Raw genomic sequence first — 15,394 nt, 5'->3', positions numbered from 1 at the left:
ATGATTATTGCAAAACTGATGAAAGATGGCTAATTAATCCAGGTCTTTTTTTATTTATTTTTTTCTCTCTCTCATCCCTCACCTTTTGGTTTTCATTAACACATAAAGCCTTTGCTTTTCTACCCTCTCTCACATGTCTTACTGTACACCACTACAACCAGGACTCCAGTTAGAATTAAGCATCTCCAACACAAAACCCGTAAAAATCATAATGTAAGAGCCACCTAATTTTCCCTCTACTGCCAGCAGCATTAATTTAAATTTTTAGTTGCACGCTCACACAAAGTCACATGAGATCCACCTGGAACCCAACAAACACAATTGAAAAATGAGAAATCTCCCTGCAGAAAAGTAATCACTTATTATTGGCTTGATTAGTACATTTTAAATTGATATTTTAATAACTATCTGAAAAGACTAATCATGATGAAATAACTGCACTTTTTCCTCATTCACCTGTTTGCAGTGTGTGATTTATATACGGATATTACACATGTAATTGAATAGTCTAAGACCTTTCCATTGGATTATAAAGGTAGAGTAAATTAGTGGCTCAGTTCATTAAAGGGTTTGTTTATTTGGAGCTGTGATTTATTTCCCAATAAACTCTCTACTTCATCACTAAAATGTCCGTTCATAGCAAGTTGGGAAATGATACGAAGTTATAAACAGTGTCAGTTTACACATTGTTGCATCAGTATGTTACTTTGCATCGTAAGGTTTAACAAGTTAAAGTGCTTTACCATTTAAAGGCAACCTTCAAATCTGTCCTACAAATTTTATTGCCTCTCTATAGTAATGTATTATTGCCATTATTATGATGTAGTCGGTCTAGTGCATCCCTAGAAACAGCAAGAGGAAAAGGAGATATACGGTCTTTTTGCCAGCTTTGCACTAATGGGCAGTGACCTCATCCTCGACACTGCCATCTTTATGCACCTGGTCCATTGAATTCAGCAGCAGTTAATTCAAGTCCCAAATTTTGTCCAAACGGTTACATTAGCAAGGATTTGCTGTTGTCCACAGCTGCAAGGAAGAGGTTAGAAGATCAATTCAGCACGAGTTTGCCAGAGGAATAGCATTTTGTCCTGCCATAATGTGTTGCCCATTATTTTCTCACTGCATGCATAGACACACACATTCACACATACACACACACACACACACACACACACACACACACACACACACACACACACACACACACACACACACACACACACACACGTGTGCACACAAACTTCCACTCCCTTTTCAATTTCTATCTCTGCCACACATACAAGCACACTTTGTATTCAGGCAGTCATGTGCTCGTCATGTTCTGTCAGCATTTGGGCAGTGTTTCATTGTGCCATGGTCACACTGTCATTTCACACTACACTGACCACCCAGTAATTATTCTATTTACCCACTGCTAAAGGGAGGGGGGAGGCATAGGGGGGCTGCAGCACAGTCCAACACGTTATGTAGCTACAGTATGTCTTTTTCTTCTGATTTTGTCTCTGTCTCCAGTTGTGTTCTCTTATTGTCTCATTTAACTAATTCTAGAATCATTTTCTGTCTCAGTCACTTGTTATTTCTCTGCCCATGGTTAAACTTTGTCTGACTTTATTTATTGCCCTCAGCCTCTTTTTCTTCTTATTCTGTCTTCTTGTTCTTAGCAGGCATGAGAAAGAAAAGGAAATTAATTGAGCTTAAAAGGTCAGCTGAAAAAATAATTTCTCTCTTTCAAGTAAAACTATCTGGCACTTGTGTCATTTGGATTCTTTTCTCTTCTTCCTCTGGATGGTTTTGGTTGTAGTAATTGTATTGTTGCACATGAAGGCCAGCACATTGGCTGATAAAGCCACAAATATAGCCAGAGAATGACAAAACCAAAATGATAAGTAGCTAATAAGCACTGCAAGAGTGAGGACTTGAGGACGTGAGCACCTTCAATATTGCTGTGACTATAGGGAGATCACCTTAGTCAGTGGTTGAGAAGATGTTGTGTAGGATTAGACCATATAGGTACAAAGGTTTCAAATTTGATAAAAGCAACCATGGCTGGCCGCTGGTAGGAGTGTAGGAAAACCACATAACCCCATAACCCTTTTTGGGGATATGGAAATCAGGCACAGTGGTCTGAATAAGTTATAAGGGACTCCACAGCTCCGATTTCCTTTTAGTCATTTCCAGTTGTTTATTGACATTGACGGTACTCACACTTTGGCTGCTATTACCAACCTGTGATTTCAGGACCGGCTCTACATAGTTTGCAAGTTAAAGCTAAAAGCTGACTCTTACACCTGAGGAGGGTATTTTGTTGATAACAACGCAACAAGATGGACGCTCACTGTGACATTGTCCCTTTTTTCCTACACTGGAGAGATCACACTCTCCAAAACATTATCCTCAAGTGGAGACATAGTGAGTGGTGAAACATTATCTGGTGCCATTTGCTACTTGCCTTGCCCAACAACATGGGGCATTTTAGAGGAGTTCATCCATTAACCTTGCCTTGGGGTATGAGACTATCCATATTCCCCAAAAATACCTCACCCAAGAGACCCACAACATTGCAGCTGAGCTTACCTTAAGATGTTAAAATCCATTAATCCTCTTAAAAAAAAACCTTGCTACCCTCAAAGTGTTAGCAAAGACAGAAACTAAGTGAACCTCAGGTGGATGTCTGTGTGAGGATTCACTATGAAGTAAATGCTGACAGTTTGTGGTTAAAAGCCTGCTTTCATGTGGGTTTGTTATTTCCACTTTATTCTGTATGTGTGTCTATTCTTGTGTGTATGTGGGTAGCGTGTCCAATTAGTGAAACAGACAGGTAGCTTACTGTGAGGATCTCTGTGCCCCCCAAAGTAGCAGACTGCTAGTCATTACTAGAGACAGGGCCTGTCTGCACTGTGGTCCAACAAAGACTTACCAATAAGACAGAAAGCTACAGTCACTTGCACACTCTACCTCTTTGACTGTCTGTAAAGAGATAAAGAAGAAAAATATAAAGAAACACACGCGCACACACTCCTGCAAATGATCACATTCACAGGTAGGTCAGGTTTACTGGTCTCTGCATTTTGACAGGTGAAGACTTAGATAGGTGTCTCCTAACAGCACAGCACTGGCTAATGGGTTACATTTTTCATTGCTGCATTTAACAGCAGCTTTTCATCAAGCCATTGTTTTTATTTTGTTGATGTGAATAGAATCAGAATTAGTCTATTTGCTATTACAGTAAAAAAGGATGCAGGGGTGGGCTGATTTTACTTTTTCTCCCCCGATATTGACTCTGATACATTACCTCAGGGGAATCTGCCAATACTGATTCCCAATCCGATAACAGTGCTTTTTCCTAGATTTAAATTCTGCATACCACACTGTGTGGAAGCAAGTGTGAGGTAAGGCCAGGGATTGCTGTAGTGGTAAACACTGACTCAGCAGTCCACAGACTGAATAAATGTGACTGATAGCGGAGATACAGTCTTTTATAATTAAATTGACAAAGTTACTGTATTAGTTTGTGGATCAGACTTATAAAGGTCAGTATCTGCGCTGATATCAATCCATGTATTTATATGCAATTACTGAATAGATCGGAGTGGATCCCATATCAACTCTGATCATGGACATCGCAGTTATTATTATAATAGGAAAAATGTGTAATGTTGTGTATTGCTACCACTGCTACAAGGACAACAGGACCTCAAACAGGGACGAGGGACATTTAAAACACAGTAGTCTACCATAGTGTGACAGACTGTATATATTCAGCCAAGCAGTGCAACATGCAGCAGGCCATATGTAATACTGTATCCTCCAGGCAAAGAAAGAGATTAATGTGATAACAGTGCATTTTATTGTGCAAAAATAATGTGTGTACATTATTCACTACACTTGTTGTGCTTTACTGATTTGAAAGCAGCACTTTTTCAAAAGAAAAGTGAAGTTGTTTAAAGAAAAGGACCTTTTAAATTAAATTACACACAAAACTGGAATTGAAATTGTTGATGATAAAAAGGCTAGTGATGGGAAGTGATAGCAGCGAAACGCTCCAAAGAGCATGTCTCACCCGACGTCACTCACAACTCGAGTGAGTCATCCAACCGCAAGTTCTCCTGATTGAAAAGTTATCAGCGATGAGATGTCACACACAAACACACGTGCACATGTGCACCTTATCTTGTTCCCGCATGTCACCTGTTTTAATGAAACACTCACCTTATCCCCTCCCATCTCTCTCTATATATATTCCCACAAAGTGAGTTTGGTGGGGATCAATCAGTCGGGCTAACAGAGTGCGAATTGTTCTCCTACTTTCCTATCTCCCCTCAGCACTTCAGTTGTCAGCGTATGAAGATACGGGCGGAGTTCTGTCTGTCTTCAGTCCATAACTTGTAGTTGTTTTTGATTGCTATTCCCATTTGAGGACAGAGACTTTGTAAGTGTTTCAGTGGAGTTGAGATTAAATTTGGTGAAGGTTTTGGGTGTTGTCATATTGTGACATTTGAGTTTAGGATTTAAGAGTGCTGCATCGCTTAGCAAAGGTGGGATAAGTGATTATTATGACTACCAGAATAATCATTGCTACTGAGTTATGTCAGTCCCTCACAGGCTTTATGAACTAAATCTGTAGTTCTGATTTCATATGATTCTAAAAGTAAGATTTCTGCCTGCTGAAGTATAATGTTGTGGATGTTATCCTTACGGCAGTATCATGAAAGCTTTACAAAGCCTCTAACAATACGTAGATGCAGGCGCTGTCATTCCTTTTGATCTCACCCCAGCCATGACATCTTTGATCCTCTCTTCTCTTCCCCTCCACTCAGCGTAATATTAAAAACCAAAAGTACAATGCCATGGCTGCTGCTTTAAAGGAACCCAAATCCTTGTCATCAAACATTAATAACCATTCACACACCACACACACACACACACACACACATGCACACACACCAACACAAACAACATCAACTTTAGACACAGAGAATAATAAAATGCTACGCCTTTACGATCTTTCCTTTTTCTTCTTATTGCTTTATTCCCCAATGTCACGCTTTGCAGTAGCGCAGAACTTGAGCTCTCTTCATAAAAACCACACACTGCCAAGGTGAGACAAAAAAATAATGAGAAACTTTAACGATTTGAGCCTAAATCATTCTCCCCCAACTCTGCACGTATTTATGCAAAATGTCACACGCAGAAAGCAGTTGGAGTGTTGTTTTGCTTCTTCTCCCTGCGAAAGTTAGCTATCAAACTAGCTGGGGCGGCTAATGTTTTTCTAATAAGAGCTCACCTTTAATTTCAGTCAAACGAGGCAGTTGGTGCAGATTAGCAGAGGCAATTTTCTGCTTCAGATTCCATTATTAAAACACTCCTGCTATCAGAAAGTTTCTCTTGTTGAATTGAGAAAAGAATGAGTTTTTTTTTTTTTTTTTTTTTTTTTTTTTTTACTTGAGCTTGGATTAATACCTTGGGGCTATTGTTGCTGTTATCTTCTACTCTTAGGGAGTAATTCAGAATACCAACCAGCTGTCAGAGTGCAAAGTCAAACATCAACCAGTCATATAATTTTAATCATGTGATTGAAACTCTTCCCAACAGATTTTAAACTGACTAACACAGCAACACCATTTTCTGCCTCCCTGAGCACAAAGTGATGTGGCACCACATGACATGGCAGAGGTACAATGGGTTACTGTTTGTCCATGAGAGCTGTGAGGGTTGTTTGTCATTTAATATGTCACTGTCATGTTTGTTCTCCCTCTCTCTCTCTCTCTGCCTCTTTTTCTCTCTCTATCTCCCCCTCTCCATCTCCCTCTCTCCCTGGCTGCATTCACTTCCCTTTTCATGAATATTCTCTCCGTCAGTGATTTATTTAATCCTGTCGCTCTACCCTCCACTGCACACGCAAGCACACATGGGCACACATACTGAGACTACACAAGACACACACCAGTGCAGAGGAAATTCTCCCACAGTTTTCCATGTGTACAGTTTATCTTGTCTGTGCGCGCGCTCACACACACACACACACACACACGCCATTGTGTGTGTGTGAATCTCAGGTGGTCAGTCTCCCAAAATAAAAAGGCATGTCCCATCATGTCAAATGAAGCCATGCGTCTCATTCCTCATCAAACCAAACACTAATTCTGTCTCTGTGTCTCTGGTTCTTTCCGCAGTACAGTCTTGTATACAGCCTGAAATGATCATTGCAGGATAACAACATGAAGTTCATTATACATTTACATTTATATCAAGTTATGTTTAGAAACAAATTGACACATCACCTTTTCTGCTGTCTGAGATGTCTCACTAAAGTTTGTACTCTACAAGATTTTAGACAATAAAGTGTCACACAGAGGGAGCAGAGAGAGGTACAGGATCCCTATTCTATTCTATTCTATTCTATTCTATTCTATTCTATTCTATTCTATTCTATTCTATTCTAGTTGGGGTTTAAAGTTCATTCTTGACCTTGGAAGCACCAGTTCATAAAGTAATCCTTCATTAAGTACCATTATGTTGATGTTCAGGAGCTTTCAATCATAACACATGATCATCATCAGCAGATGGAGTTTCTGGATTTTTTTTTTTTTCCACACTTCAACTATTTAATCATGTTGGCTTGAATTTGAGGTTAAACGTTTATTCTTGCACTTGGAAACAAATGAGAATGGCTTTAGGGGCTCTAAAAAAAGACATTTGAACATATAATCACATGACAACTGGGCAAACTGTGGATGAAGATCACATGATATAGTAGAAAGCCCCAGAACAGTTGCTGAATGAACCAGTGTGTGTGTTTATTCTGTTCTATTCTACTGTATTCTATTCTATTTTATTTATCTATTTATTCTGTTGTGTTCTTTTTTGTTGCTAGTCGGCTATGTGTACATGAGATCTTGTACAGGATGCAGTACTGTGAATGATAAGTTATGTGTCTCTGTCTTTGTGTGTATGCATTTGCATGTGTGTGTACATATCCATATTCCAATCCTCCCAGTTACGAGTTCTGTCACAACAGCAGGTAAATTACCACAAGCAACAGAGCACTCAAGGATTACCCTCGTGTAGGATTAGCATTCTCTACCTGTACGTGTATGTCTGTGTATGTGTCTGTGTGTTTTTGTGGGTGTGTGTTTTTGTGGGTGTGGATGTGATTGTGTGCTTTTGTCTACACACATGTACTGTTTGTGTGAGTAAGATAAAAAGAAAAGGGAAAGTTTGACTTTGACTCCTAAGCTGCTTTGTGTATGCATAATTCATGTGTCTCCACAGGCTGCACCTTGAAGCCTTGGAAACTATCTTAGCTACTCCAACTGCAGCTAAAACAAACCTCAAACAATCTCAAGTGTTTTATTTTCTTTTGCTCATCATAAGCTTTAATGACACAAACCAGAAATTGTTGGTGCTGCTGTTACTGCAATTTCAACTCAGTTGAACCTCAAAGAGTCAGTAAGGTTTACTCACCTGTACCTTGTGTCTTGATTTAGTGCAGCCAGTTCTGGTCTATTGTCTTTTTATTTGTGCAAACCTGATGTTGAAATTTCAATTGGACTAGTGATCCTTTTTTTTAGTTAGCCCCATAAATATTTGATGTCATTAAAGGAAGTATGGCTCAATATCTGACAAAGAATCAACAGTGGAGAATACTAATCAGTCAGTTCTCTTTTGTTGACATTTTTAGGCAATACTGAATAACGGGTAGCAACACCTGGTACAAAACTAATGCTTTAATTTCTAAAACATGAGGCTCTATTAAAACAGGCAATCCATTGAGTCACAAAGGAACAACAGGATGTTTGCAGCCAAGAGATTCGAGCACATAATGAATGTTTTCGGCTGGTACTGCTGTGTTATAATCACACTGATCCCCCTCTCTACCCTCTGCTTCTAGACCCCGGCAGGCTGCGTCTGTGTGCACTGAACTTCAGACCAAAGTGCTCCAGTGCTACAGAGAAAATCCACAGCAGACCCTGCACTGCTCCAGCCTGGCCAAACAGTACATGACCTGTGTCCAACAAGCTAAAAAGGTGGGCGAGGGCTATTTACGGTATGTGTGTGCATAAGAGAATGAAGAAAATAGTATTTGTGGACAGGATAGTTGTGTGAATGCTTGGTTTTGTGGGAGTGTTAGGTTGTAATATGTGTCAGCATTTCCCCATACGTAGGGCTCTGATTAAGACCTACACTGATAGATAAAATCACTCAGTTTCTCATTCAATTTAGGTAAATCTTTCATTAGAAAACCTTATTTCACTCTTTTCTAATTAACTTTTGGCCACACTCACGTCTGAGTTGTGTGTGCTGCAGTAACTGTGAGCAGACGCCCAGCTAGCGTCCACCAATAGTCTAATAGATGTGAGGCGTTTAGGGTAGATCTGTAAATTGTAGCTACAGAAAATTACCTCGGTTACCTCAGTCACACACCACCCACTACCAAAAATAAAATCTCAACCTTTGGGAAACAGTTTATGTGAATGTTGAATGTGTGTGACAGGTAACACTGTGCTTCCCAACTTTAAATCAATTTCCCACTCCCTTTGTTTTTTCCTTTGCCATTATCACTCCTTGCTCATTCCCTTTGATTGACACACTTGGCCAAAGTATTTGTGTAGCTCCCGTTCCTTTAAAGATACATTTTTTAATTTGCTTGCAGTCTTTTATTTTTAAAACCATAGAAGGATAACAGTTAATTAGTCAGACCTGGAAGGAGCTTGACAGTGAGTCTGACAGTGGAACAAAAAGGTGAAGAGACAAATAATCCTTTCAGTCCTTATATCAAATCAGTTAACTTCTGAGAATTGTAATCTGCATGTTGGTTACTTTGACACTTCAAACAGGACGCCAAATCAATGAGACATGCTTATTGAGTGGATTTATAAGTCACCAGGCATACACTGTGTTTTGGAACTTTCTGATAGGAAGATTACACCGTTATTAGTGTATTAAAATCAGTTTTAGCATTCAGCGCTTTGAAATGCCTTCTGCTTTCTGCTGATGCTTTCGCAAATAGTGTTCAGACCCTACGCTTATCTACAAAGTGCTTATTTTACCCAATTTCTCCATCAAAAAACAATAATGAATGGAGCAATTTGCACATTATTATCGTGACAAAATACACTGATATGGCTCCAAACTAGATAAAAGACAAAACAACAATTGGTGAATTTGGCAGTTTAAACAGTCGATAAAAGCAAGGCAAAAGCTCAAAATAAAAGCAATCGCTCTTTTTAAACTGGTTCAAAAGATCCATTTGCCAGGGGGACGGTGCCCTTTGGGGGAAAAAAACAGTGTATATGTGTTTGTAAAGGAGTCAGTGTTTGGTGAGCATGTTCTGTATAAATTCAGTTTGTGAGTGTTTTAAAGAACAGGTAGTAGTGCAGAGTAGAGGCAAGCTGTTTTTCTCTTTGTAAAATGTGAGGCATTTGTTTAATTCCGATTCAATCAGGCATATCCCTGACAGAGTGAGTGTGAATGAGAGTCAGAGACAGAAAGAAAGGGAGGGGCACTGAGTGAGTAAAAGGGCAAATAAATGAAAAAGTAAAAGATATTGTATCGAACATGTTGAGTGTTGTGGGCTGAAAACAGACAGACAGGACAGACTCTGAGCTCACACTATCTTCTGAGGAGAAATTGGAAGTTTTTCATAAGTGGTTTGGATTCCAGACATTGCCGCTCTATGGTTGACTTTAGAGAGAGAATAAGAATTACTGTTCAATTTCTGGTACTGCACACCAAACTACTAAATATCTTTGAACTGTATTCATATGATAAAATGTTTTCTTCTGCCTGGAATTCCTATATTTCTAAAAGTTGTGGCTTTTTAAAAAAAATTTTATTTCACATGGTTGGAGAAGGAAAGTCGTGATCTGAAGCATTTTATCACCAAAATCTTTTCTGTCTAACCTTTCTTTCTTGGGATAATCTAACAGAGATTAAACCTTGCTTTTCAAGAGTGACCTGCGCTACTCTTTTGAAGAGGGTGGGATTTTCAGGTTGACCTTTAAGACTTTTGAAGAGCTGTGTCCCAAGCTCAAACTTTAAGAGGCATATAAATGTTCCTAGATTTAAAATATAAAAGTGTGAAAATAAAAAAAACTCATATTTTAGTGTCTTATTAAACTACATCCATCAAATATCACCTCTCCTTTAACTCTTTCTTTCTGACTTATCCAGGCATCTTGTGTATTATCTCCTCATCCACGACTCTTTCATGCTGCTGTCACTGTTGATCCATCTCTTTCCCCTCCAATCCCCATCCTCCATGCATCCCTCTTCCTATATTAAAACCTCTATCACTGGCATTAACCAGTGCATTAGCTCAGATCTGCACTGCTGGCCATGGAGCTCTGTTAGGTCTTAGCTAGGTTTGGCTAGGAGATGCACATATTCATAGAAAAGCCCTTTCCAGTTAGTGAACTTCAGCAGCTGATTGTAATATTGTGCTGTAGTTTAAGAGCTGAAACCTTGATCCCAGTGCTTCAGTCAGACTTTACTTGAATCTCTTGCTGTTATAATTACTTGCATCCATATTCTACTACGGCCTCACGGTTCATTTACAGTATCTTTAACGCCAGAGGCAAGGATTGGACAGAATCATGTGCAGCCCAACGAGAGTAGGCAGGAGGGGTCAGTGAAAGTAGCAGGGCATAAAGAAGCCACAGAGAAAAAGAAGATGGGTGACATACATGTAAAACATGTAAAATCATACAGTTGGAAAAAAAGCTTTTCAAGACTTCTGTCTAGAACTTAAGATTTTCTTAGTTATTATGGAAGTATTTACTAATGCAGGGTAAAAATGTGGATATTCAAATAGCACCTTGGAATGACTGAGACTGGGTCAGAAAGAGAGGGGAGACGAGTAACGGTGCCACCGGAGGCTCCCAATCAGTCAGACTTAATGAAAAGAAATGAGTGGGCAGTCCCAAGACCCCTCTGGACACGCAGGCAGCTGTCCAGTCTGCCTGTCTATAAATGGATCTGACAGAGCCAGCAGCTTGGCAAAGAAGAGCACTTGGACGAGTTTAACTAGGAAAAGTTTCAGAATTGCTGCAGGTGGTTAAGGGTCAACAGGGAGCAATACGCACTGCACATGTAGTCATGAGAGAGAGCAGTGCATCATATTTCATTATGAAGTATTATGTTCTGTAGACCCCGGAGGAAACATTTTGCTAAGGTTGAGACTGTTTAATAATGGAGGTTTTACCTTTCGCTCAACACGGGTGCCTCTGTGCTTGTTCCAAAAGTGGAACAGAAGGTTTGATCATTTATGTCAAGGAGGTAATTACATTCATCTAGCATGAGCTCATCTGTTGTCTGTATTGCACTGTGAAGAATGACATAGCAAAATGCCACATGTTTTGATTCATTGTAGTCAGAAAATATTATTAAAACAACTGGCCAGATAATAAACAGTTTACCAACTAAATGCTTTAAAGTAACATGAGATTTTTTTTTTTATGATGGATCTTTTATTTAGGAACAAATATTTTTTGAATTCCATTACTGTAGCTCAGGCTGACATAGATGACCTCTGTAATTTTGTAAGGCCACTTCTCTTCCACATTGGAGGACAGAAATAATACTCCAAAAAAGAAGCACTTTACAGAGAGAAAGAGGTCAATTTTGTTTAAACTAACACGCTGAATAAACTGGCTGTTCATAGGCAGATAAAATAGTGAGCAAGTTAGAAAAGACACAACATTTTCAGCTTTGTGCAACAATAACATGACTACTAAATAGACGAAAAAGCTTTTAGCCTGGTGAAAACCTCCCGACAGCTTAAAAGCTCTGTTCTTTTGTTATCTGTATGTGCTTGTAAGGATTTTCTAAAGCAGACGCATTCTTCCCTGTGATTAAAGGGAGAATGCTGTATTTTCCCCCCAAAATTAATCTTTGTCTGAAGTTGATAACTTATGGTTCACGCTTTTCTTGAATATAAATTTATCTTTCTCTCTTTTGTGTCTCTCTGTACATGAAGCTTGACGTCTATCACATATCATCTATTTGCCTGAAGCCCTAACTCTCTTCCTCAGTTTTCTGGTATTTTCCATATTCTCCAGTCAATTTTAAGTTCATTGTCTCAACATAACTACACATACACACAGGATACCTAGTTTAAGCTTAAGTTAAACTTTGTGTGCATGAATCGCACAGTAGCAGGCCCCTACTGTCTTGTCCGGGGTCTGTCAGTTCTGTCACTTCCACCCAGCTGCCATTGGCGTTTATGGCTTTCCAGGAGTTTGTTTATGTAAACTCTACTGTATATATCTGTTACATGCCATCCGCTTGTCTGTGTTTGTCAATCAATCTGCCAATGAAACCACCGCGCTGCTTATCTGTCTTTTTTCAGCCAGTGTCCTGATCTGAACATCACCAGAGTATCTATCTCACTTTCTCTGTCTCCCGCTTGAAGTCCATCCAGCTCACTATCTACAGTAGCACAGCCTTCCTTATGTGTCACTCAAAAGTTCTTTTATGTTTTAATGTTGATTCAGGCATACACACACACACACACACACACACACACACACACACACACACACACACACACACACACACACACACACACACACACACACAGTATATATACATATATATATATGCACATTTTTCACATGTTCTTCCCTCAGCCATCCATTAAAGACAGTCTCTTCAGGATATGGCCTTGCACCTCCTCTCTGCTATCACTCCCCTGTCTCTCTCCTGTCAGTGTCTCTGGTCTTAGGCTATTGTCATGCATATGGGACCTTAAGTGTGTGTGAGTGTGTGTGTGCGTGTGCGTGCGTGTGCACGTGCGCATGTGTTGGGTGCAGGGTAAATGTCAGCTCACCAAGGCCCAGCATTATCATGAAGCTTTGTGGGTTTTGTCTCTCTTTGGCTCTTTGGTGTGACGTTAGGCAGTATTGTATACATTACCACTATATGGTCATTGTCATTGGAAGCTTACATACTCTGTGTGGTTGCATGTATGTGTGTTTGCCCCCTTTACCTTTCATCGCCTATCCTCTCTTTTAACCTCCTTCTCAGTGAGACAAAACACAGCCGTCCTCAAAGTCACCTTCAATAACAAACACTTCTCAAACCACCACTTGCTTTAAGCATCACCCCCGCAACCCATTCCTCCACAATACTCCAAGCCTCTAGCGCCAACCATTTGCAGAATGCTAATGCTAGTGCTGTGCCATTTAATACCATCAGCAGGGGCCAATGGCATCAGAGCCACACTGGTTGGTTAAGTGCCACTCTGTGTTTCCCTTGATTGCCCTGGCTTTGGGGAGCATTGCTATAACAACAAAGTATGTGGAACAGGTGCTTTTGTAAATGCGTACATGATTCTATTTTTAAAGGTAATCAGAAATCTGTCTCAATTACAGCTTTTAACAAGTGCAGGAAATGAGGATGCAAATAATAGAAATACCGAAAAAAAAACATGGATTAAATCAACACCACTCTGAAACAGTGGCTGCACCTCTCGCTGATGTGGATATTGATCGGTAGATTTTGAAAGTACAACAAGATTTGCATGTTAATGATTATCCTATTAGTCATAAAATGGCCCGACCTGCTTCGCTGTATTGGGAAGGGATAGTTCACTTCTCTACCATCCCACGGAAATCGTCTCATTTCACATCTTTTTTCGATCCAGACAATCGCAGCCTATAAGCTGGACAGTGTGGAGTGACAAGAGGCTTACATCTGTGGTTTAAATTAAATGGCAGTAATCACTGTCACACATGACGTTGTATACATCAGTGATATCTGTGACATTGTTAAGAGCTTTAAAGACCTTTGCCCTGTGTAAGGCTTGTAAAAGAAGGTGTTGTAAGCGGAACAGGTAAGCAGAAGCAGAAAACTATGCCAAAACAGAGACAAGTACGAATCTGTAGGAAGGTTAGAGAAGCACAAACCCACAAAAAAGTTGTCTGTCCGTGAAGGCACCAAGGATTACATTCACAGCTGGAACAACCTATGATGTGGTGAAGTAAAAACCTGTGTTTGCACAGAGCAATTAAAAACCCTACTGTTTGTACACAGCAGCTCTTAGAAATGTCCTGTCAGGATGTAAATACAGCTGGTGGGATAAGCAAGTGTTCATGTGCCTGCCATCAGCAAATGAGATTAACAAAGAGAAAGATATTCTTAAACTATTTGGAATATTATGTACAGTATGCTTCTGGCTAGTTTCAAGGTGAAGTTAACAATATAGTGACCATGGAAATAGTTACTGTTGAGTAGAAGATGCTGCAGTCAGGGGACACTAGAGAGCATGTGTTTGTGTTCTTGGGCTTTTATCCAATTTGCATTTCACAGTGCCAGAGTCAGGACGTTTTGGCTGGTGCTCACTTTTTCATGGAGCGGTATGATGGCTCGGGCTGGATTTAAGGGACAAGTAAGGTTTGGTTAAGGTTAAGGTATGTTCTAGTGCAGGAGTGATTACTCAATTAATTGATTTGATGATTGATAGAAAATGAATACATGGACTGTATACATGTAAATTAGTTTTTGAGAACATAGCTTGAATATAAACAAACAAAAGAGAAACACAATAAATCCTTAGTAGTAACAATATCCCCACATTTATAATTAAGTGCAAAGCAGTTTTGTATATATACAAAGTAAATGAACACATGGCAAATTGCTTTACATTGGACACAACACATTAATCCTTACCCTGAAAAAATTTAGTACAGATCTTGTAAAACACACCTCCTTTATCTTCATTATAAAATCTCAGTCTCTACAGATATAGTGTTTGCCATTTCTCCCAACTACAATCGTCATACAGAGTCCAATTTCCACATTCACAAGATGATCTTTCTTGCGATCACAATTTCAAACAAAACAGCCATTTTTTCTTTTAACTGACTTTTGTTTGGAGTTAGTTGTCTCCAAGAAACACTATGAGGAGATCAGGTTCCCAGTGCTTCTCAAAAGCCTCTGAAAAACAATGAAAGATGCTAATCCAATACATGTAAAGTTTACTGCATGACCAAAAATAATGTGTTAAATTACTGATCATACACTTACATAGATTACAAACTGGAGAAACATGAGTAAAAGAGCTGTGTAACTTTTCCTTGGAGTAATAGAGTCTGTGTAACGCTACAAACTGTATAGGGATATGTCTGATATAATTATATGACCGAACAATCATGTATACTCTTTAAACATTCATCCCAGATATCATCTTTTAGTTCTACATTCAGATTGTCCGCCCACGCCTGTTTAAGTCATGCTGAGTTCTTTTATATAGGATCTGATTAAAAAAAAAAAGAGAAAGAAAACCCTCCTGCGAGTAAGGGGATCAAATTTATTTATTGCCTCCAGGGACTCATGCTCATCCAAGATTTGAAAATTGGGCATGTGCTTCCTGACATAGTCTCGAATTTGTAAA

At 39.4% G+C, this 15,394-nt stretch overlaps 1 protein-coding gene across 4 annotated transcripts in view; it reads left to right on the top strand.

The window, feature by feature from the left end:
- The window catches only part of LOC111221642 (MICOS complex subunit mic25a-like), a 55,548-nt gene that overhangs the window by 29,587 nt on the left and 10,567 nt on the right, over positions 1-15,394 (top strand). For 3 of the 4 annotated variants that reach the window (XM_022745103.1, XM_022745106.1, XM_022745107.1), the window contains one exon: positions 7,892-8,047. In XM_022745103.1, coding sequence (XP_022600824.1) covers positions 7,892-8,047 — 156 coding nt within the window. The remainder of the gene's footprint in view (positions 1-7,891; positions 8,048-15,394) is intronic. The other variant, XM_022745105.1, reaches the window with a different exon arrangement.

This window comes from Seriola dumerili, unplaced genomic scaffold (genome assembly GCF_002260705.1).
Source record: "Seriola dumerili isolate Sdu_G_001 unplaced genomic scaffold, Sdu_1.0 BDQW01000088.1, whole genome shotgun sequence".
Taxonomy (NCBI): Eukaryota; Metazoa; Chordata; class Actinopteri; order Carangiformes; family Carangidae; genus Seriola; species Seriola dumerili.
Note: the sequence above shows the minus strand (reverse complement) of the source record. Positions and strands in the feature narration are given on the sequence as shown.